At 39.0% G+C, this 20230-nt stretch overlaps 1 protein-coding gene and 1 pseudogene across 1 annotated transcript; one reads left to right on the top strand and one right to left on the bottom strand.

Annotated features, from left to right (window-relative positions):
• Positions 1-424: 424 nt before the first annotated feature.
• Positions 425-3015, bottom strand: LOC115994844 (annotated as a pseudogene).
• An 8862-nt stretch (positions 3016-11877) lies between these two features.
• LOC115950171 (uncharacterized protein At4g02000-like) lies at positions 11878-12564 on the top strand. Its single transcript, XM_031067412.1, has one exon. It carries the CDS (start codon positions 11878-11880, stop codon positions 12562-12564), a length of 687 nt encoding a protein of 228 aa, XP_030923272.1.
• The last annotated feature ends 7666 nt before the right edge of the window (positions 12565-20230 follow it).

Genomic DNA, 20230 nt, shown 5'->3' with positions numbered 1-20230 from the left:
GCAATACGTGTAGACTACTTGCCATTGATAATAGGTACTATATATTATCCAAAGAGCATTGTCAAGCCGGGGGTCATTTTTGGTATGTTACTTTTTCGTTTTTGATGTCAATCTAGAGCATGCAGCAACTATAATGCCTTGGTAGCATCTAAGTTATACAACTACGTATTTGCACTTTAAAGTTTTAATTTATTTGAATTTTGCGAAGTTTAAGTATAAAGCTTGTCATCAAGAAGAGCATTTCTGAAATTGAAAATATTTGTTGGCAGTTGTCCATTAAAATTTCTTCTAGAAGGCCAAAAAAAAAAAAAAAAAAAAAGAAATTCTCTACAATGATTGAAAAGTAAATTTTGAGTCACATCCATGGGTACATGACTTTTTTATATGGAGCAAAATGAGTCCAGCAAAGCAATAAATACAATCATTGATGTCAAAATATCAGCAATATCTTCAGTAATATAATCATCTTTAAATGTATTTTTATGTCAAATGAGTAGCGTTCACCACAATCATACTATCTTTTCATTTGTTGAAACTACAAAGAAGTTTCACAACCCAAACTCATGTTCCCAGAACACTATTGTCTTTTTCAATTATTGCAGTCTATTACTATTTGGCTCCTTGCTTGCCTTCCTCCAACATTTGGGCCCGTGCACATGAGAAACAGGTACATTACTAATTTTCTAAGTTTGGTAAAAATTTCGATGGACAGTGGGGCATACACTAACTCTTCTTGTCACAAAATTAATTAAGTGCTAAATGTAGACAGTAATGGTTGGATGAGGGAGGCGTTGCTTGAACTTTCTCCATTACTGTTTTCAGACACTGAGGGCTCTTCTTCATCAAACTTTCTCTCTTCACTTTTTCCCCACACAACAAGGTACAGTCCAGCTACAATTAACACTGCTCCAATAATCCTGCACATCAGAACAAAGAAAAATGATATCTAACAAACATTATTGACATGATCGGGATAATACGACTAGTCTCATGCCATGTTCCCAAATGTTTCAGTCTGATTGTGCGCACGAAGACACAATTAGCTTCACTACTAGGCTTCCAGACTGGCACTTACCAAACTTGGCCTGAACCTTGAGTGACTATAGAAATAGATGATAAAGCTTTTGGCAGAGAAAGGTTCAGGGGAAAAAAAAAAGGTTAAAATTGAATGGTAGTACTAGTTGTAGTGATGATTGATGAGACCCACCCTCCCAAGTAGAATTTTTCGCCCAAAGCAACAGCTTCTATTATAGCAACAAGCAAGGTCTGTAGAGGTAGATACACTGAAACAAATACTGGTCCTGCCTTGTCAATTACATACATTTGTATTGCATATGTCATTGCAGAAGCCACCAATCCCTGCAATCACCAGTTTGCTCAATCATTCCATTAGGCTTTACTTTAATAATGAAAAATCATACTCTAAATTATCATAGCAATGCAAAGGATATAACTCAAGGACCCACCACTACTCAGTCAGTTACTTCAACAATTATGAAATTAGTTGTAAAAAAAGTTGTATTTGTAACATTATTGAAATTGTCATGATAGTCTTGAAACATGCTATGATTGAACCTATTATCAAAATACTGAAATATGTGGTTGATTAATAATGCAATACACGATACAAATAATTAACAGATAATCCTAATATCGATTAGACTTACTAACCGTATAGAAAATAGTAAAGATTTCATCAGTGGAGTGAACTATCCAGACTTGGGAGTCTTTCTCAAAGAGTGCTGCTATTACTAGAAACTGAAAAATACTAAAAAAGTAAGTGTATGAGGTACTTGAAAGCCGAGCTGGATATTTCTTTAAGACTGGTGTTTGTAAGACAATCCAACTAGATCAACAAAGGCAGTGACCAATAAGATAGATGCAACCTAGACTCCAACTCTTCCCCGTGTCATTTCCTAAGGAAAGTAAGAAATATGATTGGTGTGACCGTAAATTTGATCCAAAAAGGGTTGGTCCCCTGTAAAGGGTAATCACAAGAGATCCAGCAACAGATGAAACAGTTCCAACCACCTTAGCTATACCATCTTTCCTTTCCAAGTGTACTTGCTCCATTCTGCAAAATCATATAACAGTTTGCCTTACTATTTATTTCACTGAAGGATTTTAGAGTTTGGAAGAGATAAAGAAGATTGATGATTCCACTTGCCTGAATATGGAAGCCATGAGAAAGGTTATAGCAGGAACAGAATTCTCTGTTGCTGAAGCAAAGGTGGCTGATGTGTTGCTCAAACCCAGAAGATAGAATCCTTGGTTACATGTTACTCTGCCGGAATTGAAAGCCAAAATTGTATTTGGGATAAACTCTTTCAATCATATATTCATCTAGAAGCTATTTAAAAAAGAAAGAAAAAGAAACTTACCCAATAAGGCCAAGGAAGAAGAATTGTAACAAAAGAGAAGCACTTATTGGTGGTCTGTTTCTCCTATATTATATATATACAAAAAAGAATAAGAATGACAAAGAAAATAAAGCTCAAAACATGGAACACCTTATAAATATGTAATATAAGCTTAACCGCGTACTTCTCTAAGAAATATGCAAAAGGAACCAGTGCAACCAGAGCGACGATGTTCCTATAAACTGGCAAAACAAGCATGCTTATACCCATGTTAAGTGCAATCTTCATAATAATATGGTTCCCCGCATAACCTAATTGGCAGACAATCATGGCTAAGTGCAGCTTGATACGTTCAGGCACTAGTACTTCCATTCTGTTAGCGAAGGCTGAACCAGCTTCAGCCATTGAATCCGACACAGACATAAAAAAGGAAAGAGAAATATAGTATCTCATAAAACTAAAGCAAAAGAGTTGAGTACGTAGCAAAAGAGTTTGGAAGGGTTGTTCTCCTCCGATGGTCCAACACCTTATCCATCTGGACTGTAGCTAAGACTTGTGTTTGTGCTTCTGCTTTGTTGTATCTCAATTTCAGTTATTAATGGAATTTTTTCCACATGAAAAAAGAAAAAAAGAAAAGAAAAAAGAGTTGAGTACGTAACTAAGAGGTAAAGCTATGAGTTGTTCCAACTTCCAAGGAGTAAGAGCCAAAGGTCCGTTTATGATTGTATGTGAAGGATCCCACAAACAGGAAAAAGTTTATTTTACTACTCTTTTTTTTTAAAAACAATTTTTTACTACTCTTTCTCGCTTTGGTACCCTTCAATGGTTTGTGGCATATGAAGCAAAATTTTTTTTGATACAAAATAAAATTTCTACTATAATCTAATTTAAGTATATATGTATGTGAAACTCTTTTTTGGAGACTTGAACCCCGACCTTTACCCCCCACACGTCACAAACATTTATACTTGTAAAGTCACCATTGCACCAAGAGTGTGCGGTGGTAGATGAAGCAAAATTAAAATAGAACTCTTTTTTAGTAAAACAATGAATATTTAAACGTACAATTAAATGAATGAGAGAGATAAGAGAGAATAGTGTTTAGATTGCCATTGGTTTTTTCCCAAAGGATTCTCGTGTGTTTATTCACTTTTTGAAAGAGCTCAAATGGGTTATTTAAAGACCCATAAAAATTGCTTAACATTCATTTCAGTTCCTATAAATTACAACACAAAATATTAAAATCTCTAACATTTATTTGAAGGTTAAGTCTGCTCTTTTATCTATCTTATTGTCTCCACCCACAACTCATTATTTCTAAGGGTACGTTTGGTACACTGAATGAGGATTACGACAGGAATTGTAATATTTATTATTAGGAATAAAATGTGTTATAATGTAATAACTAAACCTATTCATTAGTTTAGTTGTGAGTTATAACATTAGAATGAAACTTAACATTTATTTTAGGAAATTTCTTATTCATACTGTGGGGCCCAAATGATTTATGGGCCGGGCCCATCTACCTGGGAAAAATCCGAAGGCCCAAGCCGAGGAGGGCTATGGCCCAAGCCCGACAAAATAGCCTGTGGATATCGCCGAGGACGGCTCAGTCCTCGGCAGACCCAAAGTTCCCCTCCCTGAAGGAAGGGTAAAAACGGTATAGGACCGAAATCAGGACGAAAGATCTAAAATATCCAGGGAAAGCTGCTCTCGCTGCCATTCTATGCTCTGAACCTGACAGAGCCGCAGTCTTTGGCTTTTACAACCACCCTCAACGACTTTGAATATGGGCTGATGGGACAAGTATCAGCCATGTAAAGATCGACCCTACACGTGGATGAAGGATAATGAACACAGGCGAGTATAAAAGGAAAACTAAGTAACTTTGGGAAGGGGTTGGGAAAAAATGGCCAAAAACAAGAGCCTCCCAGCCCACCTCCAGGAGAAGTACTCTAGGGGTGACGATCGTTTAACCTTGTATGAACGCCATGAAAAACCCATCGCCTCTCGATCAAGGCCTAGCCTTTCAAACCCACGCTCTACAAATGATATTGTTAGGGCCGTTTTACGTGCGAACCCGACACTGTTACGGTCCGCCACGAATCATGACCCTACAATTGGCGCCGTCTGTGGGAAAGGCTTGCGTGTTGGCGCAGGTGGTAGGTTGAAACAGTTCCTCTGTTATTTCTAATCGTTGGTTATAGAGTTCAGGTATAAAATCTCACTAGGGGCTACGTTTCTTGACGAGGGGCTTGGCTGAGGAGCTAATTCCCCTAAAAGCTAAAGCTCCTCGTAAAGAACAAACTAGGCGCTTGGTAACGTTAACCGTATAGATAAACTCAAGGGGCTTGGCTGAGTAGCTAACTCTCCTAAAGCTAAAGGCCAGCCAAGGCCCCGTGCAAAGAGAAAACTAGGTTTTGGACAGAACCAGGGCATTGTATGGTCCACGGACTCAAGCCTCTGGGGAAACCAACTACTTGGATGATGGAAAACTAGGTTTTGGACAGAACCAGGCATTGTATGGTCCACGGACTCAAGCCTCTGGGGAAACCAACTACTTGGATGGGAAAACTAGGTTTTGGACAGAACCAGGGCATTGTATGGTCCACGGACTCAAGCCTCTGGGGAAACCAACTACTGGATGTGGAAAACTAGGTTTTGGACAGAACCAAGGCATTGTATGGTCCACGGACTCAAGCCTCTGGGGAAACCAACTACCTGGATGATGGAAAACTAGGTTTTGGACAGAACCAAGGCATTGTATGGTCCACGGACTCAAGCCTCTGGGGAAACCAACTACTTGGATGTGGAAAACTAGGTTTTGGACAGAACCAAGGCATTGTATGGTCCACGGACTCAAGCCTCTGGGGAAACCAACTACTTGGATGATGGAAAACTAGGTTTTGGACAGAACCAAGGCATTGTATGGTCCACGGACTCAAGCCTCTAGGAAAACCAACTACCTGGATGTGGAAAACTAGGTTTTGGACAGAACCAAGGCATGTATGGTCCACGGACTCAAGCCTCTGGGGAAACCAACTACTTGGATGATGGAAAACTAGGTTTTGGACAGAACCAAGGCATTGTATGGTCCACGGACTCAAGCCTCTGGGGAAACCAACTACTTGGATGATGGAAAACTAGGTGTTGGACAGAACCAAGGCATTGCATGGTCCTCGGACCCAAGCCTCAGGGGAAACCAACTACCTGGAGTAATGAAAACTAGGTTTTGGACAGAACCAAGGCATTGCATGGTCCTCGGACTCCAGCCTCAGGGAAACCAACTACCTGGATGTAATGAAAAACTAGGTTTTGGACAGAACCAAGGCATTGCATGGTCCTCGGACCCAAGCCTCAGGGGAAACCAACTACCTGGATGTGGAAAACTAGGTTTTGGACAGAACCAAGGCATTGCATAGTCCTCGGACTCAAGCCTGTGGGAAAACCAACTACCTGGATGTGGAAAACTAGGTTTTGGACAGAACCAAGGCATTGCATAGTCCTCGGACTCAAGCCTGTGGGAAAACCAACTACTTGGATGAGGAACCAACTATTAAAAAAAAAAAAAAACTATGGCACGTAAACCTCAAAATCCATCCGAGGAGGATTCCTAGTTCACAAATGGGTTAATACCTCGAATGCACGGATTCCACGGTCTGCCCTCGGGTCCTTAGTGTCAAAGGGGTTGATCCGGTACGACGCAATTCATTACCCAAAAGCACAATCAAAGTCCCTCGCTACTTGGCTACCCTTTCAGACGAATTATTTAGAGATTATCGTTCTCGGACATTGGTCTAGCATGCATCGCGTAGTACTCAGCGCTTATCCCGGTTAGTTCCAAGAATTTAATTTATTGAAAGTTACCATTGTTATACTTGATAATATTTGTAAGTCTAAACTAGTAGGAATCTGTGTTAAGGCGTTTCTCTGCCTAGAATATCATTAAGAGCAAGCTCATACTTAATATTCATGCATAAAGTAGTGGTTACGGAGAAGAAAGATATGTATAGAGAAATAGACCCATATTTTATTAAGACAAAAGAACAGTACAGTGTACAATGGAAGGCTGAAATAAAACCTACATCGAAGCTAACTACGTGAGTAACGAAGAATATAAGAGAGTGAAGATAAAGCCGAGGAGGCAGTTCAGAGGAGAGGTTGGCTTCTGCCTCGAGACCTTATTCCTCTTCCATGCTTTGGCACGCCCGTAACTCAGGCAGCAAAAGAACCTGACCTCAGGCTAACACCATCTACAGAAAAGGTGCAGGGAGTCGGAAGTTGGGAAGCCCTCGCAAAAATCTGCCTACCACAAAGTAGACAGTGCTGATGGCGGAAATTCCTTTTTCTGACATACCAAAAATCTGGCATGACCAGAACCTGCTTCGGGTTTTGATTAAAAGAAGGAGGAATACCATCTTCCTCCCCTCAAGATGGAGGACTGGCTTAAATCTGTGCCATCCTTGTCCATACCATATCACCTTGAGGATTCGGTGCCTCTGAAGCGTATGGAGACCTTTCGTCCCTATCCAAGCCTCAAACATCTTGCTTTGGGGCAGTGGCACTAGAAAGAGGGATCGCGGATATGGAAGAAATATAGTTCTGAAGGGAACGGGAGAGTTCATGTGCAAGTGAAGTGATCCCCTATCCCATTTATACCCAGAAGTAAACCGGTGGCATTTAATTCGCGCAGCGTCCCAAGGAACGCTACAGACAAAACGTCTCTGGCTCGATTTCCAACGTCGTCTGCAACCCTGAGGCTAAAGGAGTCTCGAGAAGGTGCACCTCGAACACTGGGACGCCAAAAGGTACCGCGTGATCAAAGGTTATGGAGACACCTCTTAATTTGTGGGCCCAGTAAATTCGCGGACCAGGCCCGTTTAACATAGGGGCCCAGGGACAGAACCAAGGCCTTGTATGGTCCTCGGACTCAAGCCTATGGGGAAACCAAGTACAAAGAATTATAAAAATTACAAGTTTTGGACAGAACCAAGGCCTTGTATGGTCCTCGGACTCAAGCCTATGGGGAAACCAAGTACAAAGAATTATAAAAATTACACGTTTTGGACAGAACCAAGGCCTTGTATGGTCCTCGGATCCCTGCCAATGGGGAAACCAAATACTTGGATAAGACAAGGTTTGAATCTCGTAAGATGGGTTACTTGGTAAGAATGTCAGGTCACTTCATCCACGGCTTGAACACCATAAAAGGTTAAGGCCAGTTAAGGTGTAAGGAAGGGAGTGGAACGCCCCAGCACTTAGTCATATTAGAAGGCCGCTCATTTGGTGGGTGATATATCTTCAAATGGTTGTTCCATACATGACATCAAGCCTTCGTTTTTCTCCTCGGCTAGCATGGGGTAAGTATGACTCTTCACTGATCGGCCTTATTATGCCAAGCATTTCTATTAAAGTTATGGTAACATCTTTTTATTATCAAATCTTTTGGTTTTAGTCGTCATTGATTTAGATGCTATATTATTGTGCCGAGCAGCGTTTGTAGATCCAAAAAAAAAAAAAGGCATAGAGACAAAACATGCGAAATAAAATAACAACGATTTTTATTAATACGAAAAACTATTACAATGTACAAAGAGGGGCTCGAACGAGCCTATGCAAAATGTGAACTGCCTAAGCGACGGTTACATCCGTAGTACAGATAAGTAAACTCCCAGGCGTCTTTTAAACTCGTCTTCAAAGTCTCTCCAATCTTTGCCTCAATACCGCTCATATTATGATAAGAACCTTCTTTGGGAGGAAATGGCGGAGAAGGAAATAGTAAGGAAGAAATCAATGAAGAAGATGGAGGAGATGAATGAAGAAGATGGAGGACATGAGTAAAGAAGGAGGAGAAGAAGAGAGAAGAGATGAAAGGAAAGAAAAAGGAGCAAAAGAGGGAGAAGTGAAAGCACCAGGGTGGAACTGGTGCTGGGAAGACTAAGAAAAGGAGACGGAGAATAGCCCCAGTGAAGGAAGAGGGGAAGAAGTAGAGACACTTAGTCCCTGCCTCGATCCTGACTCCCAACACACTGGAGCCATACTAGGTATGCTCATAGGAGAGCGGTTGGTACTGATGATGGGTGTTCTCGACTCAGTCACGCCGAAAGTTTGACGTGACGAGTCCCTGCTTCGGATTTTGACTGAAAGGAGGGTGAGGTTGATTTTGAGTCTTCGCCACCCCTGTCCCGATTGAGCCATAATGAGCTTTATTGGAACATGGCGTTTATGAGAGGGTTTTGGCTCTCGCATCGCTCGTCGTTATGGTAAAGTGTATCACGATTTAGTGCGTAAACCCTTCGGTAAAATGAACCCTGGGGGAGGCCAAATATTTCAAATCTCAGAAAGATGAGAAGGAATTATTTACAAAAACAATAACCTCCGCCCTTCCTTCTTATACTGAGGGGGGAGCGGGAGACATTTAATAGGTTCAGATATCCAAAGGAATCTGCCAACACGAACATGCCGGTTCCGTTTCTCCACCCCATCAAAACAAACCGCCGAATTAAAGCAGTCTCGTAAATAGTGGTCATTAAAAGCACGTTTTAGGATGCCCAAACGATACAAGCGCGTCAAGCGCGAAATCAAAAGGCTGCCTCATAAACCGGTGCGTTTCTTGGACAGATGAGGAGCCGCCAGCATTATTAAAAGGCCAAATTAATTGGGCCATAGGAAGAGGTTTGGCATCGCCAAAACCCCCCTTTCCAACCAAGAGGTTGGATAGCCGGGTTTTGAGGGGCTATTGTGGGGCCCAAATGATTTATGAGCCGGGCCCGTCTACCTGGGAAAAATCCGAAGGCCCAAGCCGAGGAGGGCTATGGCCCAAGCCCGACAAAATAGCCTGTGGATATCGCCGAGGACGGCTCAGTCCTCGGCAGACCCAAAGTTCCCCTCCCTGAAGGAAGGGTAAAAACGGTATAGGACCGAAATCAGGACGAAAGATCTAAAATATCCAGGGAAAGCTGCTCTCGCTGCCATTCTATGCTCTGAACCTGACAGAGCCGCAGTCTTTGGCTTTTACAACCACCCTCAACGACTTTGAATATGGGCTGATGGGACAAGTATCAGCCATGTAAAGATTGACCCTACACGTGGATGAAGGATAATGAACACAGGCGAGTATAAAAGGAAAACTAAGTAACTTTGGGAAAGGGCTGGGAAAAAATGGCCAAAAACAAGAGCCTCCTAGCCCACCTCCAGGAGAAGTACTCTAGGGGTGACGATCGTTTAACCTTGTATGAACGCCATGAAAAACCCATCGCCTCTCGATCAAGGCCTAGCCTTTCAAACCCACGCTCTACAAATGATATTGTTAGGGCCGTTTTACGTGCGAACCCGACACTGTTACGGTCCGCCACGAATCGTGATCCTACACATACAATTGTATTTCCTTAAAAATCGTTATTTTTAAATTTAAGAGAGATATGTGTTATTTCTTATGATTTTTTATTTTTATAATTGTTAGATGTATATGGAAAGTTTGTTTACTTAGAAATATATTAAGTTTTGAAATTATTGCACTTACTAAGGAATAGCTAATACAACATTTTAAAGAGGAATAGTTATTTCCCAATTTGAAGAATAGTTATTCATAAAGAATGATTATTCATTGTAATAAAAATATAATCAAACTAAAGAATAACTAAACCATAGGAATAATTATTATATTACAACGCCTATTATAGTCTACCAAACATGCCCTAAGAAATCTCAACTGAGTCAAACTTCACATTGTCAATCATAGTCAAACATGCATTTTCATCTATATATTATTAAAAGTTGAAGCGTAGTATTTATTATTGTTACGCTCCTGTTGAGCCACATCAGCAGCCACATCATTCATTTATTTTTTATATTTTATTTTCTCTATTTAAACTTTTCTTCCCCTATTTTCAACCAAAAAAAAAAAAAAAAAAAACTTTTCTTCTTCCTAATAGTTCACACACCTACTGTTACATTTCTTCAAACTTTTCCCTTTCTTTTTTGCCTATTTATCTCCCCACTATTTTACCGTTATATTTCCTTACACTTTTTTATAATTTGCCTCTTCTTCAACTTTTACACCTCCTGTTATGCTTTTATAACTCTCAATTCAATCTATAAAGTTTAGTTGTATATTAAGCAAATATAATACACTATAATAGAAGTTAGAACAATATGGTTCACCTTAAAAAAATATTAATCAAATATAAAAAAATAATAATAATAAAATGATATATTTGTAGAGATAAAAAGATCTAAAAAAAAATACTTGTAAAAATCTTTTTCTTTATATATATATATATATATATAAAATAGACAATACTTGAAGTAATGGTTTTATATATATATATATGTATGTATTACACCTCTTTACGTAATATTTATATTCCCACGTATCGTGTGGGTCTGCGGCTAGCTATTCATAATTATCTTATTTATAATATACAATATTGTGCAATGTTCTTTTTCATATAAAATAATATTTAACCACTGCACACATTGTGGGCTATTTGGCCACATAATCCAACAACATGAAAAAGTTAACATCAGTAATTAATGTGTTCTATGATTTCTGATTAGGTTATAGTCTATGATTAGTCATGCATAGAAGTGAATTGAACAAATGATTTGTATGAGTGAGTTCTATGCATGCTAAGAGAGAAGATATCTCCCTCTCTTACAAATGTGAGGAATCTCATACGATCAAGAGATCCACATTTTTTTTTTTTTTTTGGTTGAGAATAAAGAGATCCACATTCTGAGAGAGGAAAAATGCATACATGTGATGCAACCAAAAAAAAAAAATGTATTGATATGCAACAGTATCATTGTATCATAGTTGGATTGATGTGCTATTTTCTGCAACGTATAGCACGTGTTTTATTTAATTATTTATTGTTTAGTAATAACCTGTAACTATTTAACCAAGCTAAAAATTAAATCCTTCCAAAAAAAAAGGGCTAGAAATTAAACCAAATTGAATGCTGGAAAAGGGAACTGATCTGGGCAGCATTTTTCAATTAGATATCCGCTATAAAATGTTCGTTAAATATATATATATATATATATATATATATAACCATCAAGAATCAGAATAATCAATTGTTAGGATATACAGTGTCCATTATTCTCTGTATCCATTATTTACTCCCTTTTGTATTCTCAACGGAAATGATAAACAAAAAGGCAAACAAACACATGCTTTTTGCTATCCCATGTAGCCAAAAGAAATCCCCCAGAATCTTTGTTAGACTTCCTCATCAATAATCGATGAAGAGTTAAGGTGTATAATCGACATTAAATAGACTTTGAAAGAAGAATAAGAAAAACATGGAAAAAAATTTGTTTCTACTTATTTATAATGTCGTTTATTTTGGAGCATATACGATTTGATGAAACTCTTTCTCTCCCTTTGTAGGAGCGTACGTTTTCTCTCTCTAGATAGAGATTGTCTCTCCCTTTGTTTTTTCTGTAAAGGGTCTTTTCTTGGCCTACTCATCCAAGCTGGTTTGGGTAGTAGCCTATGCAGTGCAAATCCATGGAGCAAGAGGTTTTGAATAATTTTCAAAAGCTACAACTAACAAAAGTGGAGGCAGATGATATAGTTATTACAAATGTTGCTAGAGCAGAGCTTCTTGAAGAATGTGCGTTAAGCCTCTTTGGGCGCCTCCTCACTGACCGACAACAAAATCAAAGAGCTTTCAAGAATACTCTAAAGACAGTGTGGAAGATGGGATTGGATTTAAGGATCATGGAGGTGGGGAATAATGTATGGCAATTTAAGTTTGGTTCATTGTGTCAGTTGGAGTGGGTTGAAAGAAGTGGTCCGTGGAACTTTGAGAATAATCTTCTCCTTTTATGTTGGTGGAGGAAGGGGTTAACAGTATCAAATATTTCTTTTACCCATGCTCCTTTTTGGGTTCAAGTTTGGGGTTTACCATTTGAATATATGTCTGAAGATGCTGGGAAAGATATAGGAAGTAGACTTGGCAGAGTTCTTGAAGTGGATAAAAGGTCGCTACAGACAGAGCAAGCAAAGTTTATGAGGGTTCGGATAGAGATACCCATTGATAAGCCTCTTAGAAGAGGGGGGAACATCACCAACACAGAGGGAGAGCGATGCTTAATCATTTTCAGGTATGAACGTCTCCCTACCTTTTGTTATATTTGTGGAATTCTTGGGCATGATGATAAGCATTGCCATGTGAGCCATATGGAGGTGTGAAAGAGAGGCAGTATGGAGAATGGCTAAGAGCTGGAAGTGTGGTAAGAAGTAGAAATGAAAAAAGGAAAAGGCTTGGACGGTGGAAGTTCGGACAGTGTGAAGGGTGATCGGTCCAGCTTTCGGCCAGAAGGTACGGTGGCAAATTCTGGTCCTTCAGTTTTTTCAAAGGATGACGTAGTTGATGGCCGGAATAGTAGCAATGGGTTAGTGGTGAAGAGGGCTGTGAGCTTTGAGACACTGATAAAGGATCTAATTTCAAATCTGAGTGTGGGTGATAGCCTGAACGAATGGGACAAGGCTGATGGGGCAGCACGTGGGTTACAAGTTGGTCAGGAAGCTCGGTTAGAAGAGAACAAAACTAATATCAGTTTGGCTGGAGGGCTATCCAAACCGTGGGAGGATGCTATGTCAGCTGATACTTTTAAAAACGTTGGGCCTTGTAGTGAAGGGCCTGAAATGTCCAGCCCAATTAAAGCTATAAATGAGACCCATAAAGAGTGTCACCCAAGCGGAATGGGCTTAAGTTTAGAATCTGAAAATGAACCCATAATTAGAGGTAAGTGGAAAAAAATTGCTAGAGAGAAAGGTAAAGCCTAAGAAGAGGATATGGGGCTTAAGGGTCTGAATGTGGGAAATAAAAGAAGGGAATGCCTTGAGGATTTATCAGAAGCTGAAGGAAGAGTTCAGAAGAAGGTACGTAGAGGGGAAAGTTGCAATAATAGCTCAGATTTTCTTAACGAAATGGCGGTGACTGCTAAGCAGCACTGCCAAGAAAAATGAGGACCTTAGGATGGAACTGCCAAGGGCTCGGGAACCCTCGGTCAGTTCGAGCGTTGCGCAACCTTGTGCAACAATGGGATCTCGATTTTGTTTTCTTATCGGAAACAAAGCTAAAAAAGAAGAGCATGGAGAAGAAGAAGGTGAGTGTTGGTTTTATTAATGGTTTAGTTATTCTAAGTCATGGAAGAAGTGGAGGCTTGGCTTTTTTGTGGAAGAAGGAAATCATTGTTGATGTTCAGAGCTACTCAGATAGGCATATTGATGCCATTATTACTGAAGATTCAGGGTTTAAATGGCAAATTACTGGGCTTTATGGAAATCTTGAGGTCCATAGAAGGAAGGAGTCATGGGATTTATTAAAAGCTCTTAGTAAAAAGTTTCAGCTTCCGTGGCTGTGTTTCGGGGATTTTAATGAAATTGTGTCAGCTGGAGAAAAAATGGGGGGAACTCAAAGATCTCAGAGACAGATGGATGATTTTAGGGAAGCAATTGATTGTTGTAGGTTTATGGATCCTGTGTTTTGTGGTTCAGAGTTCACATGGTGCAATATGCAAGAAGGAAGAAATAGGATGTATCTTCGGTTGGATCATGCTCTGGTTACGAAGGAATGGAGTGATCACTACAAGGATATGAGAGTACATCATCTAGTGGAATCTGCCAGTAACCATTGTGTGCTCTTAATCACGGATTCCATTGTTTCGCAAAGTCCCCGGAAAAGAAGGTTTCAATTTGAAGCAATGTGGACGAGAAAAGATGAATGCAAGGATATTATCAGGGCAGCTTGGAATGATAGTGTAAATTTGTATAATCCGAATGGCATGGTGGTGGGACTTAGGCAGTGTGCTGATGAATTATCAAGGTGGAACAGGTCAGCATTTGGTTTGGTCCCAAGGCAGATTTAGAATAAAAGGAAAGCCCTTAATGAGTTAGTGTTGAGAGATCATGATGGAAGTAATGGTTGTGAAATTAATAAGCTCAGAAAGGAAATTAATGACTTGCTAGATTGTGAAGAGATTATGTGGCAACAAAGGTCTAAGGTTCAATGGATGGGTCTTGGGGATCGCAATACAAAGTATTTTCACACAAAGGCCTCCGGGAGAAAAAAGAAAAATACCATCTCCAAGCTTATGGATGATAGGCGGATTTGGAGAGAGTCAGCTTTGGAGGTGGCTGAAGTGGCTGTTTCATATTTTGAGAAACTTTATATGACTTCCCATCCTGATAAGATTCTGGAGGTGGTTGAAGCTATTGATCCTAAAGTCTCAGATGAAATGAATCAATGTTTGATCAAGTAGTTCACAAGAGATGAGATTGAAGCTGCCCTAAAGCAGATGCATCCGACCAAGTCTCTCGGCCCAGATGATATGTCAGCTATCTTTTATAAAAAAAATATTGGGATATTGTGTGTAATGATGTTGTGGGAATGGTTTTAAATGTTTTAAATTCCAATATTTCTATCACTAATATAAATAAAACCTTCATTACACTTATCTCAAAAACTAACAATCCAGCTAAAATGACAGACTTTAGACCAATTAGTCTAAGCAATGTGATCTATAAACTTATCTCTAAAGTCTTAGCAAATTGCCTCAAATTAGTCCTCCCTTATATAATATCTGAAAATCAAATTATCTTTCTTTCTGAAAGGCTTATAACTGATAATGTTCTTATAGCCTTTGAGCTCATGCACTATCTAGACCACAAAGAGATGGTAAGGATTGCTATATGGCAATTAAATTGGATATGAGTAAGGCTTATGATAGGGTGGAATGGGGCTTCATTAAATAGGTTATGAAAAAATTGGGCTTTCATGATAGCTGGATTTGTATGATCATGCGTTGCATTACTTCTGTTTCCTACTCTGTGCTTATTAATGGTGTAGCTTATGGTAACATTATTCCATTGAGGGGTCTTCGTCAAGGAGATCCCCTATCATCTTATTTGTTCTTACTTTGTGCAGATGGTCTTTCTTCTCTTATTAGTAAGGCTGTAAGAAATCATGATCAATGGCTTATCCATTTGCAGAGGTTGCCTTAAGATTACACATCTCTTCTTTGCGGATGATAGTTTACTTTTTTGTAAAGCCAATAGCCAGGAATGTCAACAGTTGATTGAAATTCTTCATTTGTATGAAGCGGCCTCTGGTCAGAAAATCAATACAAATAAGTCCTCTGTTTTCTTTAGTGCCAACACGGAGGAGGAAAAGAAAAATGAGGCTTTGGAGATTTTAGGGCCTATGCAAGATTCTCGGCATGGTAAGTATCTGGGTCTCCCCTCTATTATTGGAAAAATCAAAGAATGAAGTTTTTGCAGTGATTAAAGAAAGGGTGGGAAGAAAGTTGGCGGGGTGGAAGGAAAAACTTCTGTCTATAGAGGGTAGAGAGATCCTCATTAAGGAGGTGGCCCAGGCTATCCCTACGTATACTATGAGTTGTTTTCAATTACCAAAGGGATTGTGTGATGATATAGAGGGTATGATGAGAAAGTTTTGGTGGGGGCAACATGGACAGGAGTCAAGAATTGCGTGGGTGAGTTGGAAGCGGTTGTGCAAATCTAAGCTTTAGGGTGGGATGGGCTTTAGAAACCTTCAGGCTTTCAATCTTTCCATGCTAGCAAAGCAAGGTTTGAGGCTTCTCATGAACCCAAACTCTCTAGTAGCTTGAGTTTATAAAGCTAAATACTATCCCCATGGAGATGCCCTCAATGCTAGTTTGGGATCTAGACCATCCTATGCTTGGAGGAGCATAATGCAAGGGCTTGAGGTTATTAAAAGGGGTTCGCGTTGGAGAGTTGACAATGGAAAGTTAATCCATATATGGAAAGACAAGTGACTACCTACCCCCACAACTTATAAGGTGGTCTCTCCACCTTGTAGTTTTGATGATTATCCCATGGTTTCGGCTCTAATAGATTATGACACTAGATGATGGAGGGCTAATCTTGTTAAGTCAATATTCTTGCCCTTTGAAGCAAAAACGATTCTTAATATCCCAATTAGTTATAATCTTCCTGAGGACAAAATTATTTGGGCTGGAAATATGAAGGGTGTTTTTACCGTCAAAAGTGCTTACTATGTAGCTCTCAATATGGTGGATTCGTCTGAAGAAGGAGAAAGCTCTTGCGGGGATCCTAGGGAGCGGTTGTGGAAGAAGGTTTGGCACCTAAATATTCTATCAAAGATCAAAATCTTTGCTTGGAAGCATGTGTAGATGCCCTTCCAACTATGGTGAATTTGAAGAAGAGAGGTATTGGAGAGATTGATTTGTGTCCTTGCTGCGGAAGAGAGATGGAGTCAATTTTTCACTCTATCATTCGTTGTAGTGGCGAAGAGGGTTGGGGACTGTTGGGATATCCATTTTGATGAGAATGGGCAGGAGCTGTATGATGTTTTTGATGTTGCGCTACAAATCCTTGATAAAAGAACAGTCCGAGATCTTGAAATGTTTTTTGGCGTTGCTTGGTCGATATAGCATAACAGAAATTCAGTTGTTTTTTAGTCAATTTGTAGATTGCCGAGCCATATTTGGGGTTTTGCCATTAGATATCTTCATGAGTATAGGATGGCAAGGGTGGCGTTGAAAAAGAATCAAGATGCTGAATATGGTGGGTGGACTCCTCCGCCTTCTGGAGTATTCAAGGTGAATGTTGATGGGGCGACATCGGTGGATGGGAGAAACTCTAATGTTGGGGCTATTATTAGAGACTCTTGTGGGGCAGTTACAGCAGCTTGCTGCAAATATTTCCAAGGCCATTTTTCAGTAGCTGAAGTGGAAGCTCTTGTTGTGGAGGCCGGAATTTTACTTGCTCGTAACATGAAGATATCTCAAGTTATAATTGAGTCAGATGTTGTATCTACTGTCAGTGATATTACTGCGAAGTTTGTGGATGGTAGTCTCGGTCATTTGTATCAAGGAATTCTTGCTTTGCTGAGTTCTTTCTCTAGTTGGAAGATCAAACATTTGAAAAGGAAGTACAACAAAGTTGCCCATGAGTTAGCTCATATAGCTAGAGTTAGTGAAGCTTCCCAGGTATGGGTAGGGGATTATCCTTCTGTTTTGGTTGAGCTGATTCAAGCTGATTGTAATGGGTAGTTTCTTGTTCGTTGCCTCTGTCATCTTTGTTGTAATCCAATTTCTTTTGTTTGATGAATACAAGCCAAAGCTTTATATCAAAAAAAAAAAAAATATATATATATATATATATAAACGATTTGATGAGATACTAACTATTATCCAGTATTGACTATGGATTTAAATGTAATTTTGCAGCCAAATTTAAGAAAAATCATCTATATGTTTGCTTGCTGGAAAAAGAAAAGCATCTCACCTGCAAAGCTAATTTTAGCATAAAATTAAAATTTCTAGGAATATGTATTATAATGAATAAAGAATCAATATGTTCACAAGACGACGGAAAAAAAACCATGACATTGAGGTATGAGTAAAAAATTTGGATATGACAAATGAGTAATAAAAATAAGTGATAAAGTGAATATCATCAAGCTATTAATATTTTATATTAATAAATATACTTTAGAAAGATCATTTTATCAAACTCTTTTTTTGACACTTCATACAAATAACATCCATAATTCATATGTAATATGTGTACATTTTTATTATTATTAGTGTTCACATTTAAAATATGAAATGAATAATGTGTACGAATAATATATAAAAAGAAGTTGAATAAATGACCTATCATTTGCTTGAAATACCAATGCCATCACTGTTTTCCTTCTCAGTTGAAAAAATAAGTTATCTCTTATTAGTATTTTCGATTGTAACACAAACTTCTATAAGTTGTCATCACAATGTTGGCCCTAGGCCTAGCCAAGCCGCTTAACTTAAGCCATTGCGTAGGACATCATTAGAGAAATGCTCCTAAATTGTCTATCAATAATTAATTTGTCAATATATAATTGATTCACTTGAATCAGTGAAGAACCAAAATCCTTGTGCTTGTGAACCTCTTCTCTCATTTTCACTAAGAAGGTAATTTGTATACATGAATTGTGCACTCTCCCCATCTCCACTCAATATTTGTCTTGTAGTGACATTAATAGCCTTACCAAGTGAGTGACTATTTAATTAGCCCAAGTTCATTATTTACCTGTTAAGGCTTAGGTCTTTTAAAATATGTAAATGGGCCTCATGATTTGTAACCCAATTTATGCAATTGACTGGAAGTTTCTCCAAAAATCCGTTTTGCATAAATATGAGCCTTTATTAGGGGAGCCTATTCGGTGAAACATGAGGAAAAGAAAAAACCCCATATTTCTTCCAAAACCAAACTAAAAATGGGTTGTGAGCCTTGATTTATTGAAGGAAAAAAAAAAAAGGGCTTCAGTGCAATTCTTATTTTTGAAGAGAGGTATGGTCATGGGCCCACCGATTAATGTTGATAAGATTGTGAGTTGTGAATCCAATTCATGAACTAGCAAAATTCGGGCCTTGAGCCCATTTTGAGATGCAAGAGAAGTGCAGGTTATAAGCTCATTCAATAATGTAAATCAAACAAGGTTCTGAACTCAATCTAAGGAGTATAAAAAAGTGGTCCGTGAGTCCATTTCAAGAAGTGAAGAAATGTGGGCCATAAGCCCAACCTATTATGCACAAGAAAATTTTGGGCAAAGGACCCAAACCAGTAGTTGTTTGAAATTGGCATCTTTTGGGTTTTAAAAAAAGCTTATCCCAAAATCCATTCATTTTCTTCATAAAATGTGATGAGTTGATAAGAGTTAACTAATGAAATTGCAACATCCAACTATAAATAAAAATAAAAATAAAAATAAAAATAAAAGTCCTCAATAGGGACCAAAATCAAACAAGGACCATATTCAATTGTCCAAAACTATAATTTACCCCTTTTTTAAAAAGTAAATAATATCTAGGCAAAAATCCTTGAAATGTAGTACATGTTAAGTTTCGTTCCTAAGTATTAGGTACTGAGTGCTTTCATGCCTGAGTGCATGTAGCAGCAGTTGAGTGTCTTGTAGTTTTTTTTGCAAGAGTGAGTATGCCCCCTATAGTGTGAGGGCTTGTGGCAGTCCTCCCTTCTAAAAGGAGTCCTCTTTTGTTTTCAAGGAAAGGTCTAGACGAAGTTATCATGGCAGAGGAGATTGAGGTGTTATGGAGTAAACTTTCCTTTACAGAGGAAGAAGATGAAGTTATCAAGCTTGATGTGAACAGTACAAGGATTGCAAAGGAATTAGGGAAAAATTGTGGTGATGAGGATTATGGCTCACAAAAGTATAAGTCTTGATGCACTTAGGAAAAATATGAGAATGCTTTGGTAGCCAAACAAGGGCATACAAATTTTTGAGGTTAAGGAGGATCTATTCCTAGTGGAATTTGGGGATGGAAGGTATAAGAAAAAGGTAATGGAAATGTGTCTATGGAGTTTTGAGAAGCAGTTGGTTCTAATCCAAGAATTTGATGGAAAGCTAACCCCAAAGGAAATAGAGATCAAGTGGGCACCATTTTGGGTTCATATTTTCAACCTCCCTCTGAATTGTAGAACGAGGGAAATAGGATGGGCTATCAGGGCCAAGCTGGGCGAGGTGATGGAGGTAGACGTCCAAGACTCTGGGGTTCAATGGGGAAGATGTCTAAGGGTGAGGGTGCGACTTAATGTAGCCAAGAAACTGGTCCGGGGTAAAAAGATCACCGTTGAGGGTGGGGAAAGTAGGTGGGTCAATTTCAAATATGAGAGACTCTCTAATTTCTATTATCGGTGTGGCCTCTTTAGCCACGCATTGAAAGACTGCCCTAACCAAGGTGAATGCAACAATCGGACTGAGAATGAAGAGCTACAGTACGGAGCATGGATGAGGGGAGAAATAATGAGAAGATATATGTAGGAGTCACCAAAGGCTGGTATAGGG

Source organism: Quercus lobata, chromosome 6 (genome assembly GCF_001633185.2).
Source record: "Quercus lobata isolate SW786 chromosome 6, ValleyOak3.0 Primary Assembly, whole genome shotgun sequence".
In the NCBI taxonomy this organism is placed as follows: domain Eukaryota; kingdom Viridiplantae; phylum Streptophyta; class Magnoliopsida; order Fagales; family Fagaceae; genus Quercus; species Quercus lobata.
The sequence above is the reverse complement of the archived record's forward strand: the minus strand, read 5'-3'. Positions and strand labels throughout refer to the sequence as shown.

Excerpts from the sequence above, each read along its gene's own strand:
- LOC115950171 (XM_031067412.1), top strand. The coding sequence starts at position 11,878 with ATGGAGCAAGAGGTTTTGAATAATTTTCAAAAGCTACAACTAACAAAA.